The 24665-nt window shown below is 41.2% G+C and overlaps 1 protein-coding gene across 2 annotated transcripts; it reads left to right on the forward strand.

Annotated features, from left to right (window-relative positions):
- Positions 1-1177: 1177 nt before the first annotated feature.
- On the forward strand, positions 1178-22830 carry LOC140556889 (somatomedin-B and thrombospondin type-1 domain-containing protein). 2 transcript variants are annotated; one of them, XM_072681006.1, is made up of 5 exons: positions 1178-1860; positions 13990-14175; positions 16225-16315; positions 19682-19840; positions 20771-22830. In XM_072681006.1, exons 1-5 carry the CDS (start codon positions 1614-1616, stop codon positions 20874-20876), a joined length of 789 nt encoding a protein of 262 aa, XP_072537107.1. In that variant the 5' UTR covers positions 1178-1613; the 3' UTR covers positions 20877-22830. The 2 variants fall into 2 exon arrangements, with proteins under 2 accessions (XP_072537107.1, XP_072537108.1); XM_072681007.1 differs by having other exon boundaries at positions 1179-1860; positions 13993-14175; positions 20771-22829.
- Positions 22831-24665: the final 1835 nt, after the last annotated feature.

Raw genomic sequence — 24665 nt, forward strand, 5'->3', positions numbered from 1 at the left:
CCGAACACGCTGCAGTTTCTCTGAGTCACTGGCGTCATCTGCTGGCTGTACAGAGAAAACACCAGTCTGAACCTGATGGGGGAGTACAGAGAAAAGATGTGAGCAGTTTGAAACTGAACAGTGCATAGAGGATTCTCTCATGTCTCACTATCTTTCTCTACATGTCTCTTCAGATGATCTTTGAGATGAACGATGACACTACCACTGCCCTCTAGACACCCCCTCTAACACACACTCACACACAATCTGTTGAGGGATCCGTCTTCTCTTTATGCCTCTGATACAATAGAGCTCTGTAAGATGGATGGATTGGATTGGTTTCTGTTCTTTAACTCCAGATTATCCAACACTGCTCTCCAACTTGATTGAACTGAGTTGAGTCAACAGCCAAACCAATATAGAGACCTATCTTTGTCCCTGGCTCTCCCTGCTGTCCTTCTGATGAGGTTTGTGGTGCAAGTGGTTCAGACCTGGACTCTCACACAGTGTAAAGAAAAGGCCACTCATCATGACCCAGGCCTTTGGCAGGACACTAAGAGACAATACAGGCATTGTTGTGGCAGTAATGTCTTAAATAATTGCTTGCCAGGCCTCCCAGATGTGCCTTACAGTGGCCTGTGCTATTGACTACGCCTAATGCGACGGAGCTGGATGACCAACACTGTTTATGGCTCAGGACAGCCGGCATACACATGTACTCAGGCGAGAGTAATTTTATTGTCCCAGACACTCCTCTCAGTCTGCTGCCACCACACTACCAGCAGAGAGAGAGAGAGAGAGAGAGAGAGAGAGAATGTTTGGGACACTGGTATGCTGGCCACCAGCTTCCCAGTATACAGCACCAGGCCAGCACTACTACCAGCATGCAACGGCTTAGACCAGCCTATAAACTTTTGCAACAGTATTAAAAAGTACTGCTTCACCTCATAAAATCTGACAAAATACAAAACTGTAACTGTACCTTTAAAACAACTCTATCTGAATCTGTAAATGGAGTCTGCTGCATGTTTCTGAATCGCACGTTCGATTCACTGAACCAGAATCGGTTCAGTCACACTGAATCGAACGCCCCGTTGTGTTTGTCACCGCGCACGAAACTCGACTCCTTCACTACATAAACGATTCCTGTACAGTGAACCGACTGAGGAGAAATCACGAAGTGGCCGTAAATCCTTAATGGCGCACCGTTGTTGCAACACTGGCCGAATAGAAACCTGCGTCCTTGTTCTTGTGGACATGTTCTTGCGCCCTCCCGTCCCCTAAAGACACTCGTGTCCAAACTTGGCGTACTTTGTACTGAGAACCCGTCTCCGATTCCGACATCGGCAACGACAACGTTTCGCGTGAAGTACGCATGCGCACAGCAAGGTGCGCGAACACGCTGAGCATCGGTGCGCTCGCGAGTTCACCACTAACGACTCCGGTCTCACAGCTGAGGGGAGCGTACTGTTTACTGGGAGTTAGAGAATATTAAAACAATATAAAAAAAAGAGCATTAGCTACAAAAAAAATACATTTAAAAAACACGTTGTTTTATTTTAATACTCCGACGCACTTTTTTTTTTAGTTTAGAGCTCAGGAGCGACAGTGTTTTTGGACACGAATCTTCCAACATGGGAGACGGCTGTGTGTTGAGGCGGTCCCGGCTGGCTCTCTGCAGCGTCCTGGTGTGTTTGTCCGGTGTGTGCTTCCCGAGAGCCGAGGCTGGCTGTGCGGACAGAGAGTCCCCCGCCTGCTGCACCGGCAGAAACAATGAGTGTGTGGACTACAGCAGGAGGAAGACGGTGTGTTACTGCGACACGTACTGCGAGAAGACCGGCGACTGCTGCGAGGACTACCGGCAGGTGTGCCAAATCTCCGGTGAGTGACTCTTGGGGGACCCTTGAGGGGCTGTGATGTAACTTTGGGCTATGCTAATCAGCTCGTCCTCTCATAGCTAAAGGGCTTATCCTGCTGATGAGAAGTGATGGAGACATTAGAACATCCTCGAGAGTGTAAGAGAAAAAGCTAAGGCGTTTTCTTTTTATTTGTGGTGAAACGGGGCGGGAGGGGTGCACTGTTCCAGGCACCTTTGCCCTCAGGACTGCTCACTTGGTCGATGTGTACAATAACTGTGCTTTATGAGGAGATCAGCTCCAGCGAGGCGAGGCTCTGCCTCTCCCGGAAACACCGACTTCACGCATCACCACATTACTGCAAATCCAGCCAATTAATCACTGATCACTGCTGCCTCTGCAAGAGCCCCATATCTGATAAACGTCTCACTCTGTAGTATGTAAACACCTGATGAAGTTTAAATCATGTATCCAGTAGACAGTTAACGCTGTTTACTCTTCAGGCCATGTGGTCCATATATGGAAATGGGGCTGCAGAAACTGCCTGTGTTAAATTAGACCTCTGAAGGTGCCCTGTAGTGTCTGGCACCAATATGTTAACAGCAATCCTGCAAGTTGGTAGGTGGAGACCTAATGGATTAGACTAGCTCGACAGCACATCTCGCAGGTGCACGGTGCACACACTTGGTCATCAACTACATAATCATAATAATAATAATAATAATAATAACAACAGGACACATAAGGACACATAAGACTAGGCAACCACCTTCTTTTGCTCCAAGATCCAGTTCAGATGCTTGTGTGCCCATTAGGAAGTGGACAGTGGTGAGCATAGGCACTCTGACCAGTGTGTGTTGACACATTTCTTCCATAACAATTATTTAAACAGCCCTTCTGTTAATTCAGACCAGACGGGATAGCCTTCGCTGTCCTTGTGCATCAGTGAGCCTGGAGTAGGGCTGGGAGATATGGTATAAATACTATATTACGATATTTAAAGCCTTTTTTTGTAATATACAATATTTATGATGATACTGATGATGATGTATTCACAGACTAAAAACATTAGTAATGACAGATTATTAAAAACTACTATTCAGATACTCTCCCATACTGAGTAGTGAGTGATTTTTAGCCAACATCTGCTGCTCTTCATCTAATAAAACCATTGCAATTACACTGTTAGTAATGAAACTGGCAGCTGATCAGTGTTTATTAAGCACTAACGGTCTCCTCCATATGCTTAGAAAAGCATATTGTTATCACAATAACAAAATTAGTCACGATACGATACAATATCGTCATATTGTCACCAGTTTGTGGTTGGTCACTGGTGGTACTTACCCACACTAACCAGCAACTCCACACACTCCACTCTTGCTATTTCGACCACTATGAGAACTGACTTCAGTTACCGCCTATCAATAATGACACCCATTGACCGGGGCCTGTGTAATTAGATGGCGCTATATGTCCAAATATTTGTAGGCACCCCTTCTAATGAATGAATTCAGCTACTTTTGCTTTCACCCATTGCTGACACTGATAGACAAATACACACACAGCTTGTCTTGTGCCTTTATAAAATTACTGCCAATAGAACAGGACACTCTGGAGCAGGTAAACATGAACCTGTTGGTGCCATGCCTAATGGCAGGTGTCAGCAAGGGGGGGTGTAAAACCCTCCAGCATTGAGCTGTGGGGCAGTGGAACAGTTTTTTCTGGAATGATGGTGCTCCATCCAATACTTTTGGGATGATCTGGGCAGTTGGGGATATGAGAGGGTGGTGATCACCGAACATCCTGACCTCACTGAATGCACAGATCCCTTTAGCAACCAGATCCAACATCTAGTAGAAAGCCTTCTCTGGACTGTAGACACATTTGCTCCAACAAAAGTGGGATAAACTCTTTTGATATTGAAAGAAACAATGAATGAGCTAGTGTCCTAATACTTAATACTGTCCATAAAGAGTAACCAGTGTAGTCCACGCACCTGTCAGTGGTTTTAATGTTAAGGCTAATAGGTGTATATTTACATTTGCTCGTCTATTCGGCACACAGAGAAGTTTGGCCATCCTTTCACCATTAAAGCTGGTTGAATGAGCGTCTCATCCCAAACTGTTTTGGGTGTAATATGGGGCAGCCAATCTAAACAAAGCTTAGTTATCTATGGATTCCATATCTCAGTCAAGTACAATAACAACCGGATAAACAGGGGTTAAAATACATTGTAACTGTTTTTGGTACATAAAGCCATACAAATGTTATTAAGTGGAAATAGATACAAGACAAATGTAGGACATTGGCTGTTTCCCGAGATGTCACATTCCACTATGTGGTTATTTTGAACAACAACCAAGCATAAGGCCGGCAGTAAGGAGCACTAATCAAATTTCTGTTAATGTTGAAAAGGATATATAAGGATTATAAAAAGGATTATACAGAGTTTATAACTTACTTGTTGACAGTAACTAGATAGTAAGTAATAGTGGTCCCAAGAGAAATTTGTACATATGAGTCTAAAAGACCATTTCAGGATTCGTACTTTGTGTGCTGAATATAGTTTGGTGGTCTTACATATTTACAAATGACTGATGCAAGCCATTCAAGCAAAAATCAAACAATCTGATTTTTAATTGAATTGTGTAATTGAATGATCTGAACTAACACCTCTTATGTTGCATTCCAACACTCAAGAATGGTTCAAATACCCAGATGTGTGTTTTCTCTGCCCTGAAAACCGAGGATGCGTTGGTTGGTGACTTGCCGATGAGAATTCATTGCGAATTCATGGCTGACGCGCTGGCAGAAGATGCCAGTCAGACCCGTAATTGATATTTTTTCAGTTCTTCTACTTTAAATACAGCTCAGCTCGTTGTAATGCTCAATAGCAAGTACACAACACACTTCGATAGGTGTGCAATTTTTTATTGCAAGATAACATTTCGAGAGAGGCATTGAGAAACAAGGCAGACAGATTGTGTGTATTTGGCAAAACAGTGCCACCAGTGGATGGGATATGTAGTAAACCCATCCATGCAGTGAACACACACCCATACACACTAGTGATCAAACACACACAACCATTGGGTAGCCATTGCTGTGGCGCCCAGGGAGCAGAGAGGGTGAAGGGCCTTGCTCAAGGGCCCAATAGTGGCAGGAATATAATGGCAATGGTGGTAATATTCATTAATATAAATAACAGCATATCACTTGATGAGCATGTCATGGAAATGATTAGTACTTAAAGAACAACCGTGTTTCCTTACAAAGAGCACAATTAGTCCTGGGTAAATAGAATTAGTACAGTGTGTACCATGATATTAGTATTCCTCAACCCCAATTCCATTACATTCTAATGGATTGTAGTTAATTTTCCAATAGAAATCTGATCTCCCTTTTGGAAACATACTGACCCTTCACTGTTTAGAGTACAGTTTCAGTCACAAAACATTCAGGGGATGCTTGTAGTTGCACTCTTTCTCTGCCGCCTTCTGTTTATTTTTTACAAACTTGAATGATATAGTTTAATTAAAAAATGAGTCCATAAAGCCGAGCTGTCATCTACAATCACTCCAACAATTGAGCAGAAATCAAATGCCTGCTTACAATTATGTCTCGTTTCCTTCAGTTCTCCTTTTCTTTTATCTTTTTAAGCTCTTTTTTTATTCATCCCCATTAACATGTCTGTATATTTTGTTTTCTTTGCCCTCTCTTTCCTTTTAGTGTTGATATCTAGATGTTGCCAAATGAATCCATATGGCACTGCCAGTCAGCTGTGCCATTTGGTCTGATAGAACATGTCAGGAAACATTTCGGCAAGATTTATCAGCACGTCAGTCCAAATACTTGCTTTTGTAGACCCCAACGGATCTGTTTGATACTCAGTCATGCCAGTACGCTTTGATTCATTTAAACAGTAGCAGGATAGTATATCAAAGCCATGTGTGTACCAAAGCAGCTGCTGTCTGATCTATGTATGGTAAAAAGGAGGAATTAGTGGACGCAATCCAAAGAGTCGAACGCGTGGAGGATAAAGCGTGAAAGGTTCTGTGACAGAAAGAGCAATAGACCTCTCCCCTTTTTGTCCCTCTCACAGAAACACACCAAGATAGAAGGTTTGGCAGCGGGTTTGCTGTTTCTGGGGATGGGAATAGCTTGCTAATCCGTGTTTACGTTGTGGAGTTTAAAAGACGTAAGATAGAGAGTGACTGCATACTGAAGGTATTTGAAAGGCCACAGTGGGTGTAATCACTTCCAGGTACTCTTGTTCCATGGAGGCCGCTCTGTGATTACAGCATCCTGTTACTCATCTCCTATCAAATAACTCTTAGCGGACCAGAGCGCTCACATTCATTACTGAAACATCTCCCATATGCCAATACCAACATCTTTGACTTAGTCCCACATTGTAGATTATGTTAATACAGGATTTCACTGTGATTTTCACTACTATTATGTAGTTACATGATTTGTGGTGGCCTCTGTGACTGATGTTTATTTGGGTGCGACAGTTAAATGATTTAATGCAGTTAAGTTGATGTTTGGTGATGATTCCTGTTCAGTCAGCACGTCATGCATATTGCTAGGCTGTAGGCGGCAGTGAGCAGTAGGACTGTGGATAGGTGTTTTTCCTTTTGTTTGAGTAATTATTAAAGCAAATTAAAGTTATTATATCTGGTATTTTCTATATCTGTATGTATTTTTAGGCCATTATATAGAAAACAGTAGTAGAGTGGAGTCACAACACCAGAATTGTTATTCAATTAATATTGAATGAATATTGAATTATTTGACTATTCTTTCCACACCTTGGTAGTGTAAACGCTGCCATTATTCAATACCTACATTAGATTAGAAGGGGAGCAAACTTTGCAGGTGTCTCGAGGAATTGATTGTGTTTGAGGAAAAGGAAAAAGCCTGGAGATTTCATTTTTAGCACAGCTATTCATATAAGATGATACTGTATGACTAATAAGTCACTTATCTGGCTATTTAAACTGTTTACACTGAATCCTCATGTACTTAAAAACACCATCCTCCTACACGGCCTGTGAGGGAGAGCAAGGAAGGGCGGATGTACAGTCAGGTATCTAAATATTTGGACATTGACAAAGTTATTGTTATTTTAGTCATCCACAGCATACTGAGGCTTAAAATAAACGTAAATAAGCAAAGTGCTGACTGTCACCTTTAATTTGAGTTCATTTAGAGTGTGGCATTTGCCCGATTTGCATTCCAGAAAGCAGCCACTTTCAGTAAAGCAAGTCCTAATACATCAGAGAGGTAGCTATTCTTAATTGTATATGATACACTTGTGGGCCAGAGCACCACAAAAACAACTGTGGTGGTTTACACAGTAATTATTTCAATGGTGAAGAATAGTCCCTTTGCAACAGTTGGCATGATCAAGAACTGCCTCTAGTGGTTCAGCCTCAAAACAGAACGACCAGATTGGAGTTTGCCAGAAAACATAAAAAAAGTCTGTACAGTTATGGAACAACGTCTTATAGACAGAAGAGACCCAAGTACAACTTGTACCAGAATGATGTTAAGAGTTGAGGATGGTGATGAGGAGGGACTGCTCATAATCCAGAGCATACCACCTCATCTATCAAGAATATTAGAAGTGTTGTGATGACTTTGACCTGTATGGCTGCCAATGGAACAAATGTGCACAGGCTTATATTGTCTTCTCTAATTTGGCCAAATGCTACAAAACCAGGGGAAAACATTTTGCAGTGCAGATGGACGGATGACCTAAAACGTACTGTGAAAGAAAACCCAAGACTTTATAAGGCAAACAAGTCAATCGCCTGACCCGTCCAATCGAGCAGTCGTTTCGCTTACCGAAGGGCAAAACTGAAGGTGAACCGATTCAAGAACAAGGCAAACTGAAGACAGCTGCAGTAAAGGTTGCCTGCCTGGCACAGGAAGAAACCCAGTATCTGGCGATGTCTATGGATTCCAAACTTCAAGTTACTACAAGTTATTGAAATACAAAAAATATCATGCGTGTCTAGTTACTTTTGAACCCCTAAAACTGGGATGTGGGTGTGTAGACATGATGATGATGATGATTTCTACATTCCTCTTAGTTAAAGCTGAACATCTGCCCTTTGAGCTGATTATTTACGTCAAATACTTATGGGTCTGACTGTAGTTGATGTTAGGCATACGGAGTATGTCATGTTTGAAGAGGAGTGTGAACTCTAAGGAGTTATTCTGCTGAAGACTCAAACCATAACACACAAGCCTGACAAAACCCAGAAACAGGGCAAATGAAAAGGTGAGAAACACGAGAGCACGAGAGTTTCCCTTTTAGATTTATCCAGAGAGCCTTTTCTTAATGTTCAGACTGATCACAGGCCTTACATTTTTTTTAATCTATCAAGTGTCTGCATCAGTTCCTGGAGCAAGAACATAAACTGTCTTGATTATTTTGCAGTGCAAGCATGTCAGAAAGACTTCTGTTTAATCACTGTTCAGGTAAAAGTAAGTAGCTATTAAAAAAACATGAAGTGGTCAGTGACACTAACTAACATCTGGCCTCCATCCAGTCCCATGCCTACATTTACATGCATGTCCCTGAAAGAGATCACGACAATGGTTTCACATATCATAGAGAAAGATTAGAGCTATAGTGGATATGTGGAGTCCATAGGTTTCTATATACACATGTATAGAATGTAGAAATGATCTGCTAGTATTATTCCGATATCACTGTGCTTGACTAGTCTTGACTAGTACAGAAAAGTTTACATCGGTTCCAACATGGGCCGTATTGAAAGAGGCTGTACCATGAAAGTCTAGCTTAGAGAACTGTTCCTGCAGCGGCTGTGCTTTGATAGAATACTCGTGAGAAAAGCGGGTTTCTGTCACAGTGACAGATTCCTGAGCGAGGAATGCAAAGTGGTGAAGGCTGCGTTCTTGGTGTTCACCATAAACTGTGTGTGTGTGTCTGTGATTTGAGTACATACATTTGCGGAGAGGTTTGGTAACCAACCCAAACTAAGTTATTTAGTCTGTCCATTTTCATGTTAAAGGAACTATTTTAGCCAGTGAAAAAAAAAAAACACCTCCCTCCCCACACACTCCCTTCCTCTACACCAGACCCTGACAGGCTGAGCAGTAATTAAACCCTGCCAGAGTTGCTCCAGCTGTTAATGCTTGTGCATATACAGGTGTGTGTACACACACATGCAACAGCACACCTTAGAACGGATATACCACAGACCCATTATTATTATTGTTGTTATTATTACTTATTGTATTAGTAGTAGAACTTTTTTTTAACAGTTATTTCCTATTAAATGAAGAAACCTGCTCTTAAAGTTACTCATTTTTTGATTCATGCAATTCTTGAATGTGTATGAGGGTGTATCTTGTGTTTCAAAGAAGTAATCTACTCTGTTATTACCATTAATACTTTAAGAGCATTTCCATAAACAATACGACACTGTTCTGTTGAGTTAAACTGTGGGGCACCAGGGGGGAATTTGCCTGTGGGTGGAGACCTGTCAAAATGGACCAAAATAAAGAGCAAAACTGGCAAAAACAGACAAGGTAGATGTAGAAAGTGCCGTTTAGTGCATTGGTGTATCAGTAATGTGAACTATCTAAAGATAAGCATGCATTATTTGAACAAAATAATACTTGGATTTACACAAAACCAGCGTTATATTAAAACACCCACAGAATCCCTCATCAGAAACTGTGATTGGTCGGCTTAAAATGAGGAATAGGTCTGCTCCCTGTCCCTTCTTTAGTCACTTTATTGCACTGAAGGTCACTAGAGGTTTGTGTGTGCATATGTCTTATAAAAAAGTTTACTTTGATTAAAATCTTACTGGTCAATTATGAATATTCTGTGGATTTATATGAGTAAAATATTCCCTTTTTAAATCAACATTGCATCTCCCTGTTGTTGGAGCAAAATAGGCTTATTAACGCCAGGCCTTTATCAGGGATCAGGAGTATCAGGGGAAAGGGATCGGGGCAGACCTGCAGAACTAATGTAGAGGAATCTGAGGAATTTGTCAGAGCCTTTGTGCTGAGGTGTGTGTGTATGCGTGTGTATATGTGAGAACTGTGCTGAGATATCGCATCTGTTGGAGATGGAAAGAGGCATGGGAATAAAAACGTTTAGCCTCAGTTATGAATTGCTTCGCTGGAAGGCCAGTTTTAAGAACTACAATAGAAGACCCTTTCAGAAAACAACACTATAGGCAGAGATGGCATGAGGCTACGTTTCCTGATCCCAACATTAAATTGTTGAGTATTAGCCAGTGCAATACCGATCTAAGTTATGGGGCCTATCAGTGGAAGATTGTGACCATCTGTGTCCATGAGAGCATAATTGACCTCGCTCTCTGGGTGGGCAGGGTGGCTCTCTCTCTTCCATCATCATTCAGATTTAATAGAATTGGCAGTACAGGCTGTACCAGCTGTATCAGTAGGAACTATATGACTCTACATGGAACAACCTGTAACCTTTATGCCTGTCTGTTCATGATAAATCCAGAGAAATAAAGCAGATTGTAGGGGGGGGGGGGGTGGGGGAGGTGGTGATGTCCAAAGTGCTGCGTGACCCAAATGGACTCTATGAATTCTATGGACTATTACACCCCTATTCAGCAAAATTCCAGAACTGTAAGAAACCTACACTCTACTACCCCAAGGGTGGAAATACACAGCTAACAGTATGACTGTGGAAGTGTGTGCTGTTCTAGGCTACATGATCTGATACTGACCTCTTTGATATCTGATCCAGCATTTTGTATATTGCTTAAATTGAATGATATCCATTTTACTTTTTGGATTGTCTTGTTTATTTTTTTCTTCAGGCTCTTGTGTTTATGGGACAAACAACAGTACAACAGTAGTATGTCTGACTTAAACACTCCTTAGGCATTCTTCTACATCCATCCTCGGTTTTATATATTTTTTTACGACAAATTCCAAATAACTGAATTAAAAAAACTACAACAATTGTGTATCCTAGACTATTACCTACCCACTGTAGTCAACAGCCAATTTAAATACTGACCAATTTAAAATAATGGAGGCTAAGTCAGCCCCGTTCAGGCATTCAGCCCCGAGAAAACATATATGTTTAAATAGAAACAGTGGTCCTTTGAACAGAGGAATTTACGAAACATGGCGCCTGACCTAGAAACCGTTTGTTAATTGAACCTGCCTATGGTTTTGGAGATCTCCCACCCTGCAGAATGTAACTCCAACCCTAATCTAACACACCAACCACAAAATACTAGGTAATGAAGACCTTCAGAGGCATCTGAATATTAGAGCCAGGAGTGTTGGAAATAAACATTCCAGCGAGGTAGATCTCCAGAACCAGAATCAAGCAAGTTTAAAGTAAGTTTATTTTTAGTGGATTGAAGGCAATGGTGTAAATGGACTGTGATGGATATGTGATCTGTGGATCTGTGAGCTTAGAATTTCAGTCATTTATTTTAACTTACACTTTCACTTTGGTGTGAGTCTAAAGAGGCAATCTTAGCAATGTCAACACCTCACAGCAGCACACTGTTGTAATGACTAATACAAACCTGGGGTTTATTATTTAACGTTAATTATTAAAGCAGAATCTATTTGTAATACAAACTTTCTTCTTGTCCAGCTGTGACTCAGTATGAGTGTTCAGTGAGATCCTAAAAGGGCTTAAAGAACTTTACTGCAGATTTAGCAATAGTCCAAGCTAGAATTTTAACTGTTTGATTTATTTGAAATGTGAGTATATATATATATGTGTATATATATATATATATATATATATATATATATATATATATATATATATAGGGCAGTAATGCCAATCAGTAAAGATGAGGAATTTGTGTTGCCAATACTAATAACTAATGGATCACATTTTCCCCAGCTTTAACATAGCTAACTCAGACGTAAGGTATTATGTTCATGTAAGTTCATGTAAATGTTTTATAATATGTAGTTCACATGTATCTAGATGTGAAGTATGTGTGTGTGTGTGTGTGTGTGTGTGTGTGTGTGTGTGCTCTTACCAATCCTTTTTGTTTCTCATTACATTTTCAGCGAAGAATGACTGTAATTTTCAGCAGTGATTCTAAACTTGGCCACCATAAATAATAATGTATAATAGAATATTTAGTAATATATTGACCCCTGCCAGTTCACAGAGCATCTTATAGGGCTTATCAGCATTGTGACGTCTGACAGTGTTTTACATGGACCAAGTGAGCAGGGACTTATACCTACTAATTATGAATATATGTAAGTGTGTTTAGGATAAGTGTTTATACATGTTACTGCAAGCAACAGCAGTTATTCAGATAATCAGACTGGATTTTGGCCCTTTAGATTGAATGAAATGTCTGAAGAATAAAAACGCACAATAAGAGCCCCAGGCATGCATGGTGGTATGCATGCCTGTGTGCATGTGGTATTTTAAACATGTGTTGTATGTGTGACATGCTGTATGTGTGTGTAATAGGAATCAGCTGAGGGTATGAGCAGACTGTGTACATAGACTGTACCTGCAGATGAAAAGCTTAGCGCCATGGTCCTGTAGAAAGGTCCTAATTATTTTACAACGAAAGTAGGGAAGAGGCCCACATTCTACATTCTTTTCATATTTAGTTTAAATTCATTAATTTTAGTTCATTTCTACATGCCCAATATTTTATGTGAACGTGACCATTTCCCAACCTCTCTTCATAACTTGGAATTGTTTTGCAAGTTGTTTGCAATGGCCTGATACCCAAAAAGGGCATTTAGTTAAAGATGACAAAATTCTTCAATATTATTTCCATGCTTCTCAGTTACAGCTTGCAAACACTTGTTGTAGCCAGTTAAGAGTCTTTCAGTATTTATTTAGGGGGTTTAGCACATTCTTCCTTGCGTAAGGCTTCTAGTTCTGTGAGATTCTGAGGCCTTCTTGCACCACTGCTCTTTCTGAGGTCTGTCTACAGATTTTAGATTATGTGTAGGTCAGGGGTTTGTGAGAGCAAAGGCAAAACCTTTAGCGTGTGCCCCTTGAGGTAGTCCATTGTGGATTATGAGGTGTGTGTAGGACCATTATCCTGCTGTAGAAGCTATCCTCTTTTCATCTTGAGCTATTTACAGATTTTGCTGGTATTTAAATAAATCCTTTCCTCCCTCTGCCAGTAAACATTCCCATGCCACTGCCTGAAACACACGCCAAAAGCATGGTCGACACACCCTATGAGATTTTCTTTTTATCTAATTATTTACACTTTCTTTACCAAAAAATGTTTTGCTCATTGAGGTCAACAGGTTCGCTAGGGAGTATGAAATATATTATAAAACTTTAACACTGACCCCCAGGGCCAATGCAAATGCATGTTTGTGATTTATAATTACTGTCTAACTAATGAATAATACTTGTATTTACACTCTGCTATTGCTTGTCTAATCCCTCTGTTAACTGTTGGTTCTACCAAACTATTAGGCTTCCCTATTGCAACAAGGTGGATACAAGCTCTCTCATTGGTTAGGACTTCACAAGCAGAACTGAAGACATTAACAGATCAGATGAACTATAGACACATAGAGGAAGTGACAGTGAAATGAGCCAATCACACTTTGAACTATTTTAACGCTGGGAGTCATTGGTAGTTATGTCATTGAGTTCGGATACCAGTGAGTCTAACCTGGTCTCAGTCAGTTGTTTGACATGTAGAACAGTTGAAGCGGCTCTGTGCCACGACTTGTTACTGAGTCACTGTTAAACTTTTACATCCAAGGTACAAAAGGTACAACACACACACACTACACAGCTGTTCAGTTTAGAATAACCATTTCTGAAATCTACATTTTAACTACTTCTCTGCAAATAATAGTGTGTTTCACACACTGACTCAATTACTTTCCCTACACACACACACACACTACAGCAAAGCTGACGGGCTAAGATGAAGTGTACACTTCAAAAACATCACATGAGAGGCCAGCTGTGTTGTAGAGATCTACACTTATCCTCTCCACCTCTGTTCTACGTGTGTCCCTTCTGAATGATCTCAATCACACATAGAATTATATCCTGTAACGTGTGTGTGTGTGTGTGTGTGTGTTCACAAATATGGGATTTGTTTTTAATATGCAGGTGTTCTCTTGCTCTCTGTCTTAGCAGCTATAGACTGTGAGGTGGGTCAGTGGGGTGCTTGGTCCCCATGCTCATCTGTGTGTGGGGCAGGGACAACGGAGCGGAGTCGTCAGGTGACCATGCCCCCCCGCAACGGAGGCTCACCCTGTCCTGATCTGAAGCAGCGCAGAGGCTGCCTCGCACACATGGATGCCTGCAGCGCTGCCAAGGGTAACACATACACTGACTGTAGACGGCATACTAGGACTGTAGTGCTAAATTATCTAGCAAGCTGCATTATGAGAATACATATTTGAAATTCACATACTGGCTTTGCTTACAGTAAGAAATAGAAAGTCTTTGTTTATCTCATTCAGACAGTATATTATGGAATTACTGTTAGAAGCCCAGCAAGTTCTTGTCTGCACTGGGCTTAAAACCCATTCTCTCACATGGAGGGAGTTACATGTATGGAGCAGTGATGGCTACTGTCACTCAGAGACACACTGTTTTAACCCTAATACATTGCTCGATTAATCCGTTACTTACCTAATTAGTAGTCCCAGCATGATGTACAAGAAATAAAATTAAGTCACAAAGAAGAGGGAGGGAGTGAGGGAGACAGGGATGGAGGAAGAAGACAGATAGACACAGAGCAATGTGTTTATAATTGCTTGTGGTCTTGTGGAGTACTGGGGCTCTATGATTATTTGAGTGTGGTCTCAGGGGTGTGATGAACAGATGGGAAAAAAGGGGATGAGAAATGTGCTCTTGTGTTTTGTTCACAAAAAGCGGAGCCAGTTTAAATAGAAGGCGAATTCCCACATCAGTAATGTAATATTAATCTCTCTCTCTCATTAAACGTTTGAAGGTTTTGTCTTCCACATTTTTCAGGCACAGCTGTGTCTGTGTCTCCTCACACAGCTGTGTGTACAGTGTTCAAGTAGTGGATACTTGCCAGAGATTTCACAGTTAAAGAGCACAGTGAGGAACACAATCTCAAGTTCTCTTTGTGTTTCTTGTTCATTGTTTTGAGTAGGGCTGCAAAGATGAGTCGACTGGAAACATTAAGGGCGGTATAGCTTGTGTTGTGGTGTTTCAGCATAGAGGATATTGTTTATTCACACAGATGAAGCTTTGAACGATACGTGAGCGGAAACTAGTCAAGGCTCTATGATTTAATTAGCCAAATAATGAAATCATTTATAACAGATATAGGCCTGTCACAATAATTACATTATTGACTTATGGTTCAATATATGAACATGATCTTGCTGACCTTGATGTTGCCCATTGTGTTTAGTTGCGGGTATTTTAGCCAGTAGCGCTGTTCTCTTGTCGAGTCTGTGAGCAGACATAACATTTACATTGATGGCATTTAGCAGACGCTCTTATCCAGAGCCTATACCTATAAGATAAGATAAGATAAGATAAGATAATCCTTTATTAGTCCCGCAGTGGGGAAATTCTGTGTCACAGCAGAAAGGGATAGCACTCAGTTACAAAAATGTAGATAAATAATTTACACTATATACACATATATATACATATATAATAGAAATATTAGTTTGTATAGACTAGCATCCAAAAGATACCTCTAATCTTAGATACTACTGAATACAAAAGCCAGTATGGAGACCATCACACTATACATGCACTACACTTTGCCCAAGTACTCTCGAAAGAGCTGGGTCTTCAGTCGGCATTTAAAGACAGTGAGCGTCTCTGCCGTTCGAACACCCAGGGGAAGTCTGGATGCTTTAAGGGATGGCGGGTCAAGCCAAGCCATACTTAAAGCTTGAAGAGCTCTTAGGACTGATCGGCTTTTGACAAATGCCATCAAGTGCGAAGGGGCTGGTCCATTCTTGGCTTTGTAGGCCAGCAATTTGACAGCAACAACTATTGTGTATGAACAAAATGTGACCAATACATTAGTAATGGCACTTCCATACACACACAGTGGACTGTGTCAGGTGCTGTTTTTTTAATTAGGATATTTCAACACTATTTGTTTATATATTTCGAAATAAATGTCTGAATATTCTTAATTATCAAAAGTTTAATACCCTTTATAAGGGTACATCGGCATTATTATGCTATAATATTAGCTGTATGTTAGTGGCATTAAACGGTTTTGAAATGACAATAACTATATATAATCTAAAAATATACGTGACGGGCCTATAGAGAAATATTTGGTAGTTGCAGCACTTGTCTCACTGAGTAACAATGTGCATAAAAGCTCTTTGTTTTCATCTCTTTTTCTCTCCATTTCTTCAGAGGTGGCCAAAATCTTACCCGACTCATTCAAGCGCAACTTTAAAGACCCCTGGAGACGACCCCACATGCTTATGAAAGAGGAGAAGAAGAGGTGAGGCTGCAGCATTTTAAACACAGCTCCTCCTTCTAACGTTTCTAAACCTTTTTAAACTGTATTTCAGCTGTGAGCAGCAATTTGTCTCTGGTGCTCAGTCGTAAAAGTGGCTTTATAAGCTCAAGAATGCAACACATCCCTTAATAATAGGCCTTTGATCTCGACAGATAATAGCCTAGGACAAGATGACCAGACATTACACTGCCTATTATCTGACCTGGAATAATATGACACACACACACACATATCTGAGCGCCATGGCGACTGGACCGGACTCTGGAGAGGGATGTTTCCTTTGAGCAGATAGCTGTGAAAACCCGATATCTATGTTTTGACTGAGAGCACAGAGAAAGGCTACAGGGTTTGGCAGTGTTACACTGCTTTAGTCCAGCCACACATCCAGCATCTCCCACAATTAGCCTTCCTTGTGTACTCTGTGAGTGTAGAACCTGTGAGGGAGAACCTTGTGTGGTGTTGTTTCAGTGTTTTTGGACTGAGGAGATCTGTTTGAGGGGGAATCCGAGAGACTATCATGTTACTGATGATCGAAAGAGAGCTGTATGAAGTACTGCATGAGGTTATGCAAGTTGGAAGTGAATTGGAATGGTAATTAGTCTCAACCCCCAGAGAGTGTGTGTGTGTGGCATTAGAGGTGCCATGAACCATGTTTAGAGGTGCCATTAGATTTCTTCATGAGCAGATTAAGCTTTCATGATATGAAATGGCCCTCTTGAGGAATTACTAAAAAAACACACACACACACACATAGGAGGTCAAAAAAACACAACTTTCCTCTAATCATGTATTGATTCACAGAATGAGGGCAATGACAGATCTGTTTATGTGTGAGAGTGAGAGAAAACATGCAGACTCTGGGAGAGATGCAGCACAAACACGAAATAATGAAATTCAACATGGGTGGCCTTCCCTGCTCTGCTCACAGGCTCCATCTGTGTCTCCATCTGACTTTTTCTTTCTCTCTGACACACACACACACACACACACACATTGGTAAATCATTTTTTTATAAATTGTGGCATGTACAAAGGTTATGGGCCGCTGTGTTTTTATTACTCATGTTAGAAAAGAGAAACTTTGCTCTAATAACTACAAAGAATGCAATATTCAAACTTACTGCCGCATCGGAAATCAACAAAATATGTTAGGGGTGTCCAAACCTCACGCATAAATACTCTCTATATATATATATATGGTTGGTGTGGCGCAACAGATAACACCACTACTTGCCACTGAGCTACCACACCATGTGGGAGACTGGGGTTCGATTCCCAGTCTGGGTGACTGTGCTGTGCTACACCAATAAGAGTCCTTGGGCCAGACTCGTAACACTACATTGGTCCACCTCTGTAATACCAGTAACCTTGTAAGTCGCTCTGGATAAGAGCGTCTGCTAAATGCCCTAAATGTAAATATATATATATATGTATTGGGACACCTACTCATTCACAAAGAGTTTATCCTGCTTCAGTTGGAGCTTTGTTGGTCCAGGGAAGGCTTCCCTAGCTGTTAGGATTTGATTGCATTCAGCGACAAGAAGAGCGTTAATGAGGTCAGAATGTTGGACGCTCGTGTGTCAGCAATGGGTGGAACTTAATGTAGCTGAATGCATTCCTTAGGAGGGGTGTGTATAATGCTGCTGTCCAATCACAAACATGTATCTCCATGGTTTAAACCCTGTAGCTACTCTGTACAGATCTGTGTAGATAATTCTGGATAAATGGACCAATGCAAATGCTGTAAATGAACTCCCATTCAAAGCTAAGAGCATTTCTGCCCTCTCCTGTAAAATCCCCATTTTGGAGATACATGGATTTCATTGGACACCGACAAAATATGTACACACACAGATATAACTGCACAGATATAATCTTTGTCAAAGAGACATCAGGAGAGAACCTTTCCTGTATCCTCACCACAATATTCATTGTCGCAAGTTAAAAACAGAATAATATAAATAGCCTGTAAAAGTCCTGTTGACTGATGATGATGTTTTTGGAAATATCGAACTTTTTGGCTGCAATGAGCAAAGGTATGTTTAGAAAATGGGAGCAGAACCTCTCAAACTGTTAAGCATGGGAGCGGATTGATAATTCTTTGGGCTTGTGTTACAGCCAGTGGCACAGGGAACATTTCACTGGAAGAGAGAGGAATGATTTTAATTAAATACCGGAATATTTAAAAATTTAAAGAATATAAATAAATAAATAAATAATATATTTAAAATATTAAAGAAATGTGTGATCTTTTAACTTTACACAGGTCATCTTTTACTAGCATAGCAGTTCACAGTAACAGATGATAGGGGTGCGTCCCAATTACACACCAATTAGCAACACTTTTCTACACCATATACTCAGACTAGTAAAAGTGTCCAAGTTGAGTGTACTGAAATATCCACAATGCACACGGGTTTGATGATAGTATGATGGCCAGTATTATCCCACAGTGCAATGCAAAACGGAAAGGGAGGAGCTACTCACGTCTGGAACAACTGGGGGGGGGAATGGCAGCTCACGCATGCGAGTGCAGCGGTCAGTTTAACACGAGAAGTACCTAAACATCTTTGCGAGCCATGTATATATATATATATATATATATATAGAGAGAGAGAGAGAGAGAGAGAGAGTTTTGTTGGTCTCTACTGTCCAGGGAAGGCTTCCCTAGCTGTTAGGATTTGATTGCATTTAGCGACATAAAGAGCGTTAATGAGGTCAGAATCTTTGCGAGCCATGTACGCACCCCATTCATAGCAATGTTATTCCCTGATTGCAGTGGCCTCTTTCAGCAGGATATGCTCCCTGCCAGTCTACATGCATTGTTCGGGAATGACCTGCAGCATGATGAACTGTTCAAGGTGTTGCCGTCTAAAGAGGGAGTGAAAAGAAAATGAAAATTCTGACGATTATTTTTTTTTCTGCCCATGGAAATTTCCACACTATGTAATCAGTCACTTTTTGGTGGTTTTCCAGCCCTGTTTTCTCAGTAGACTGTTTGTGGTGAGGCACATTAAGTCTCTGGAAACAGTTGAAAGCAGCAGTTTGACTTTGTAGTGTGGGCAAAGTAAAAAGGGAAAGGCAGGGAAATAAGAAAAGGAGAGGAGAGGAAGGGGGATCGTCTTGAGTACAACCGCCATTGTTTTTGTCATGGATCTGCGCTTCTGACACTTCTTGCAGAGAGTCCAGAAATGGTCCACTGAAGCGTCGCTGTAAATGATCCGTGGTTTCTTCAGTTGTGGTTATGTAGAATGTAGTTGTTCACCACACAGTCAGCAATCCATAAACATCTGTAACATCTGTCTGTAAACCAAGCATGTTTAATTCTCTCTCTCTCTTTCTGCTGTAGTTATTGCGTGCACATGCGAGTGAAGCAGGTGAGTGCGGCGTGCAGGTTGAAACTATGGAGCACTCAGCTGGTCCGGGAGCGCTCAGTGTGTGTCGAGTGTCAGGGTGACGCCATGGCAACTGACAACCGCTGCCGGGGAGACGGCTTGCAGAGCATCAGGTGAGATTTGTAATCGCGCACGCAGAGTACACGTCACGTAGGCTACCAGATCTCTAAACAGAAGGATGAAGGACTACTTTTGAATAGTCTTACAAATTAAAAACAAAAAGGTGATTAAAAAAAGGGTGTAAAGTGGTGTGCAGACGAATGGAAATCTGTCCTTTTTTTTTTACCTAGAAATAATCAACAGAATGTCTTTGAATGTTTTAAAAGATTGAAAATCAAGCAGATTTGTGCCATAAAAAATGTGTATGTTTATGTCTTGTTATCTCTTCCATTGACGGTCGTGTTCAGGCAACTCTCTCCGAATTTGATCTATTCGCCAAAGGCTTTTAGCACGACAGCTGATGGACAGAGTTAAATAAAGGCATTTAAAGGATGGCCTTAGGATAAGACAGCTAGGGTTGTCTGTATGTGTATGATGACAAAAAGGTCTTGACCTTAGGATTTACAAGGGGAATATTAAAAATAAAAAAATCTGTAGTTTGATCTGGGGTGAATGGGAGGTGAAGGCAGTCTAAATACACCCTGGTAAGGACATGCTACACCAAGGACATGTACACTAGTGCATCCCAGGTTTCGAGGATGTCGGCATAAAAGCAGTTTTGCATCTAAGCTCAACTAGATGAGGAGCTAGATGAGAATTACGACACCCAAAAGTACCTTTTTAATTGGATATTAGCGGAACCAAATCAGCCATGCGTAGGAGTAGCCTTTGTCCAGAAGTCCAGATAAGGAAGCTATATAAACTACAGTCAGAATCAGACTGATTCAGACTGCACTGGGAAACACTGGCTGTCACAGGCTAACGCATTATGCAGTAGTGCCTTAGTCTTTAAACCTTCTTTGAAAACTTTAAGCTTGAATTGCACAGCCGAACACTCTCACATTTCAAATCACTGTCATTTGCTTTGAATGTCTTTTCCCTAGAACCTTCTGGGCAGCAGCTTCAGCACCAGGCTGCTACGGATCTTGGATCAGAGAGTCTTCAAACGAGAACTGTCACTGCCATCCTTACTCTCTACTGTTTGTCTGAATGAAACACTTCATCAAGTGCAGTCAGCAACATAGGAGCTCCCAGAAAACCAGTAGGGATCTTACTATTATGAGAGCTAAATGGGGAAAATAGGTGTTGTCTGCCCCTCACACTTTGGATGTGAATTCACACACTTGAGTGCACATTTTCTTTTTCAGGAGCACACCAGTCACACATTCTGTAAGCCGTATAGCCACACACTTGACTGCACGAGAAAGTGCAACAGCAACTACTTTCCTCTTAACTCTAGAACTTTACTGTCTACCTCTGAAATGCGCTGGCATTCGGACATGCCTTAACGTCTCCCGTCTCTTATATTGAAGTCCCGTTACTCGAGGGACCTTTTTTTATATATATATATATATTACATGAGTGAGGTCGCGTGAGCTTGCACAGTAACAGATGCACATGAAATGCATATACAGCCAAGCAAAAGTTTGGGCGCGCCTGGTCAAATGACACGTTTTGTTGATCTTCTAAGTGAAACATGTATTCTCTACAGGGAACAGAATTCACTTGTTATTGTTATTTAGCTGAATTAAACCTATTGTGCACTCATTTTTACTTACTTTCACAATCACCAAAACATGTCATTGAACCATGGCTGTCAAAAAAAAAAAAACATTTCTCAGAGGCTTTGCATCCAGATTTGGGCTGTTATGTTGACAGCAAGCCAGCAAGGTGGGTAATTTCATTCCATTTCCATGTATTCCGCTCTTAAGAGCTATGGTTCATTAAACCAGTAGCTCTCTGCCTATTTTTTTGCCTCATGAGAACAGCCTTGAACAACACAGTGGCCTTCATATGTTTCACAAAACAAGGAAATACCTGAGGCTACTGTTTCTAGTAACAAGTTAAATGTGGTATTGTGGAGATTTATAAAAGTATTATTCCTCACAAACAAAATGAAAACATTAGTTTTGAATCACTTCAAGCACCGTGCCTAAGTATTTGTCATATGTTAAATGAAATGCATGTGAGTGGTAATATATTTTGTATTTTAATTTTTTTTCCCACCACCTTCTTGTGTTGCCTATGAGCACGCTTATGAGCATGCTCATAGCATGAAGCCGTAATTCTATGATTAGGCCATCATACCGTGAAAATGTTAAACCGTAACATCCTTCATTCTGCGAGTCCTCTATGTTTGTAGTCCTTCATACAGTGGCATGACAATGCAGCATGCAGTCCTCTCTGATAGTTTCCTTGGTTTTCCAGACCTCTGCGTGACCTCCACAGTTCCTGTTAACAGCCATTGTGGATTCCTATTATGAACTGAAGAAAGGGTTACTCGAAAACACTCTCCCGCTTTGTGGGTATCGGCTATTTTCATTTTCTTGTGCTCTAGGCAGCTGTTTAGAGGAGCTCATGGCTGCTGATTGTTGGGACGAGGTTTGATTAGAGGTATTTGAGAAATCTCTTGACGTGGCCAAGCTTTTGCATGTCACTTCTTTCCTTCTTTTACTTTAATTTGTATGAAAACAATAACAATAATAATAATAATACAGTAATTGTGCTTAATATGTCAGGCAATCAGGAGATCAGCTCTTCTACTCACTGAACTATTCACAGTAACAGATATTTTGACCAGGGGACCACACCACTGTATACAGTGGGACTTAATTGAACGCACATCATGATAAAGTCTCCTAAATATGAGCAAAACTCAACACGTGTAAGCATACCCCACAATATTTTATTTATTACTGGAACACTAATCTTTATTGGCACATATCAGCGCACTCTCCAGTACAGAACTATCACATAAAGCTATACCAGAAACCTAAAGCTATTTATAGTCTTTATATCTGTTAGTTTGTGTGCTCACTTGTTACCATGTCCATCTTGTGCTATTTAAACCTGCGTTTGTTGCGTTTTATATGACTTTTCTGTTTTCTCTCCGATTGTTATTCTTTACACCTAATAAATGTCTTACATTCCACTGTTCCACTTTTCAAGTGGCCATTAGCAGCTGCTGTTAGGCTCCTCTTTCTCTGCAGCTGGATCCAGAGGGGAAAGGGTACTTAAACGCCCCCCCACCCCCCCTCTCTGTACTGCTATTAGGAGCTGGCGACAGTTGACCAAACCAGATATTTATCACAGCTACATGTGCTTATTATAGTTCAAAGCTTGTGTGTGTGTATGTGTGTGTATATACACACCCACACATCATTACGTACACATGCTCCTGCACACATTCATCTCGGAACATGTACTTTGAGGCATTCTTGACATTCTCAGCAGAGCTGCAAAAAAGTCTGTATGACAATATTACAATAATACAAATAAAATACTAATACAATACTAATGCAAACAACTGCCAAAATTACTAGATCTACTGCTGTTCATTAGGCCCTAATTTTAGAGCAACAGAGCAGACTATACAAATACAGCCATAAGCAAAAGCACCCATCCTCCACAGGAAACACATCGTAATGCACAATTACTGTTTATGTGTTTACAAACGTCAACAAATTGGAGAAAGTAAAACAAACCGTGGCTTGTACAAACGCTACGGCAACGCTTTACGTTAAATTACGCTCCCTGTAGAGAATCTGTTCACTGACACTCCCTTCGAAAATAAACCATACGTCGTTTGAAAGGGGGTGTCTGAACTTTTGCACACGACTGTACGTGTTAGGTTGTTTAGAGGATTATTTAAAAGCGAGCAAATCTTTCCAAGGTTGACTCGTGCAGTGGATGCATAGGCACTCGCATATTGTCTCTTACACCAACACACGCACACACACTCGCTCCCACACCGCAGTCAGCAGAACTCTTTATCCTCCACTGTGTCGCAGTGGCAGCACATCCTTGCTGGGCCTCTCGTGTGTTTTTCCTGTGGCATTATATTTCGAATGCAAGCGTGAACAACCTACATTTCTAATACACGTTTATTATTATGAAACATCTCTGATATCTTTCCCAAGCCCTACCCTTCATAGCTTTATAGCTTTACTTCATAACCCCCGCCCCCCACACACACACACAAACACAAGCAATCTGTGGCCTCGATTTACTGACTTGCCCACTCCCAACCACCGGATGTGTAGGGCCTTCCGTAAACGTCGAAACAGGTAGCCTATGACCTCAAGCCATGTTTCAGCTCATGGAATAGTGGGAATAACTACTGGAACCAGTTTGGAGACAGACTGGCAGGAAATGTCTTGTCTCTAGCTGGCTGCCTGATGGAGCCTGACAGCAGTGGGATCTGGGATTATGGTGCTGAAAAGAGGGGCATTCCAACCCTTCCAAGGGTTTGTTACATGCTTGGCAAAGCGAGGATGAACCACGCCATCCAACGAGAAGAAGGGGGGCATATCGGATCAAGGTGAATGCAGTTTGGGCATTCAGTGTTTAATAGACCAATTCATTCGTCGAGACGAAAGAAAGGCCTTCTGATGAATCTGACTGAAACGTGGCACGAGTCAGAACTTTGGGCTACGAGGCGAGCGGAAGCCTTTAATAAAACTAGCAGCATGATGGTATATAAAATGCAATATTTAAAGGTGCACGTATTTGTCACTGTACAGTGTACAGCGAAATGTGTCCTCCGCATTTAACCCATCTGGTAGTGAACACACACTCACACACACACATGTGTTAGGGGCAGTGAGTACACACACACCCCCAGAGCGGTGGGCAGCCAACTCCAGCGCCCGGGGAGCAGAGAGGGTAAAGGGCCTTGCTCAAGGGCCCAACAATGGCAGCTTGCCGAGCCCGGGAATCGAACCCACAACCCTGTTATCGATATCCCGGCGCTCTAACCGCTGAACCACCACTGCCTCT

The sequence above is a fragment of the Salminus brasiliensis genome, chromosome 6 (genome assembly GCF_030463535.1).
Source record: "Salminus brasiliensis chromosome 6, fSalBra1.hap2, whole genome shotgun sequence".
Taxonomy (NCBI): Eukaryota; Metazoa; Chordata; class Actinopteri; order Characiformes; family Bryconidae; genus Salminus; species Salminus brasiliensis.

Bases quoted from the DNA above. Each gene is read 5' to 3' on its own strand.
- LOC140556889 (XM_072681006.1), top strand. From the start codon at position 1,614: ATGGGAGACGGCTGTGTGTTGAGGCGGTCCCGGCTGGCTCTCTGCAGC. The intron at 14,176-16,224 runs GTAACACATACA...CCATTTCTTCAG, and splicing joins TGCCTGCAGCGCTGCCAAGG to AGGTGGCCAAAATCTTACCC. The intron at 16,316-19,681 runs GTGAGGCTGCAG...TTTCTGCTGTAG, and splicing joins ATGAAAGAGGAGAAGAAGAG to TTATTGCGTGCACATGCGAG.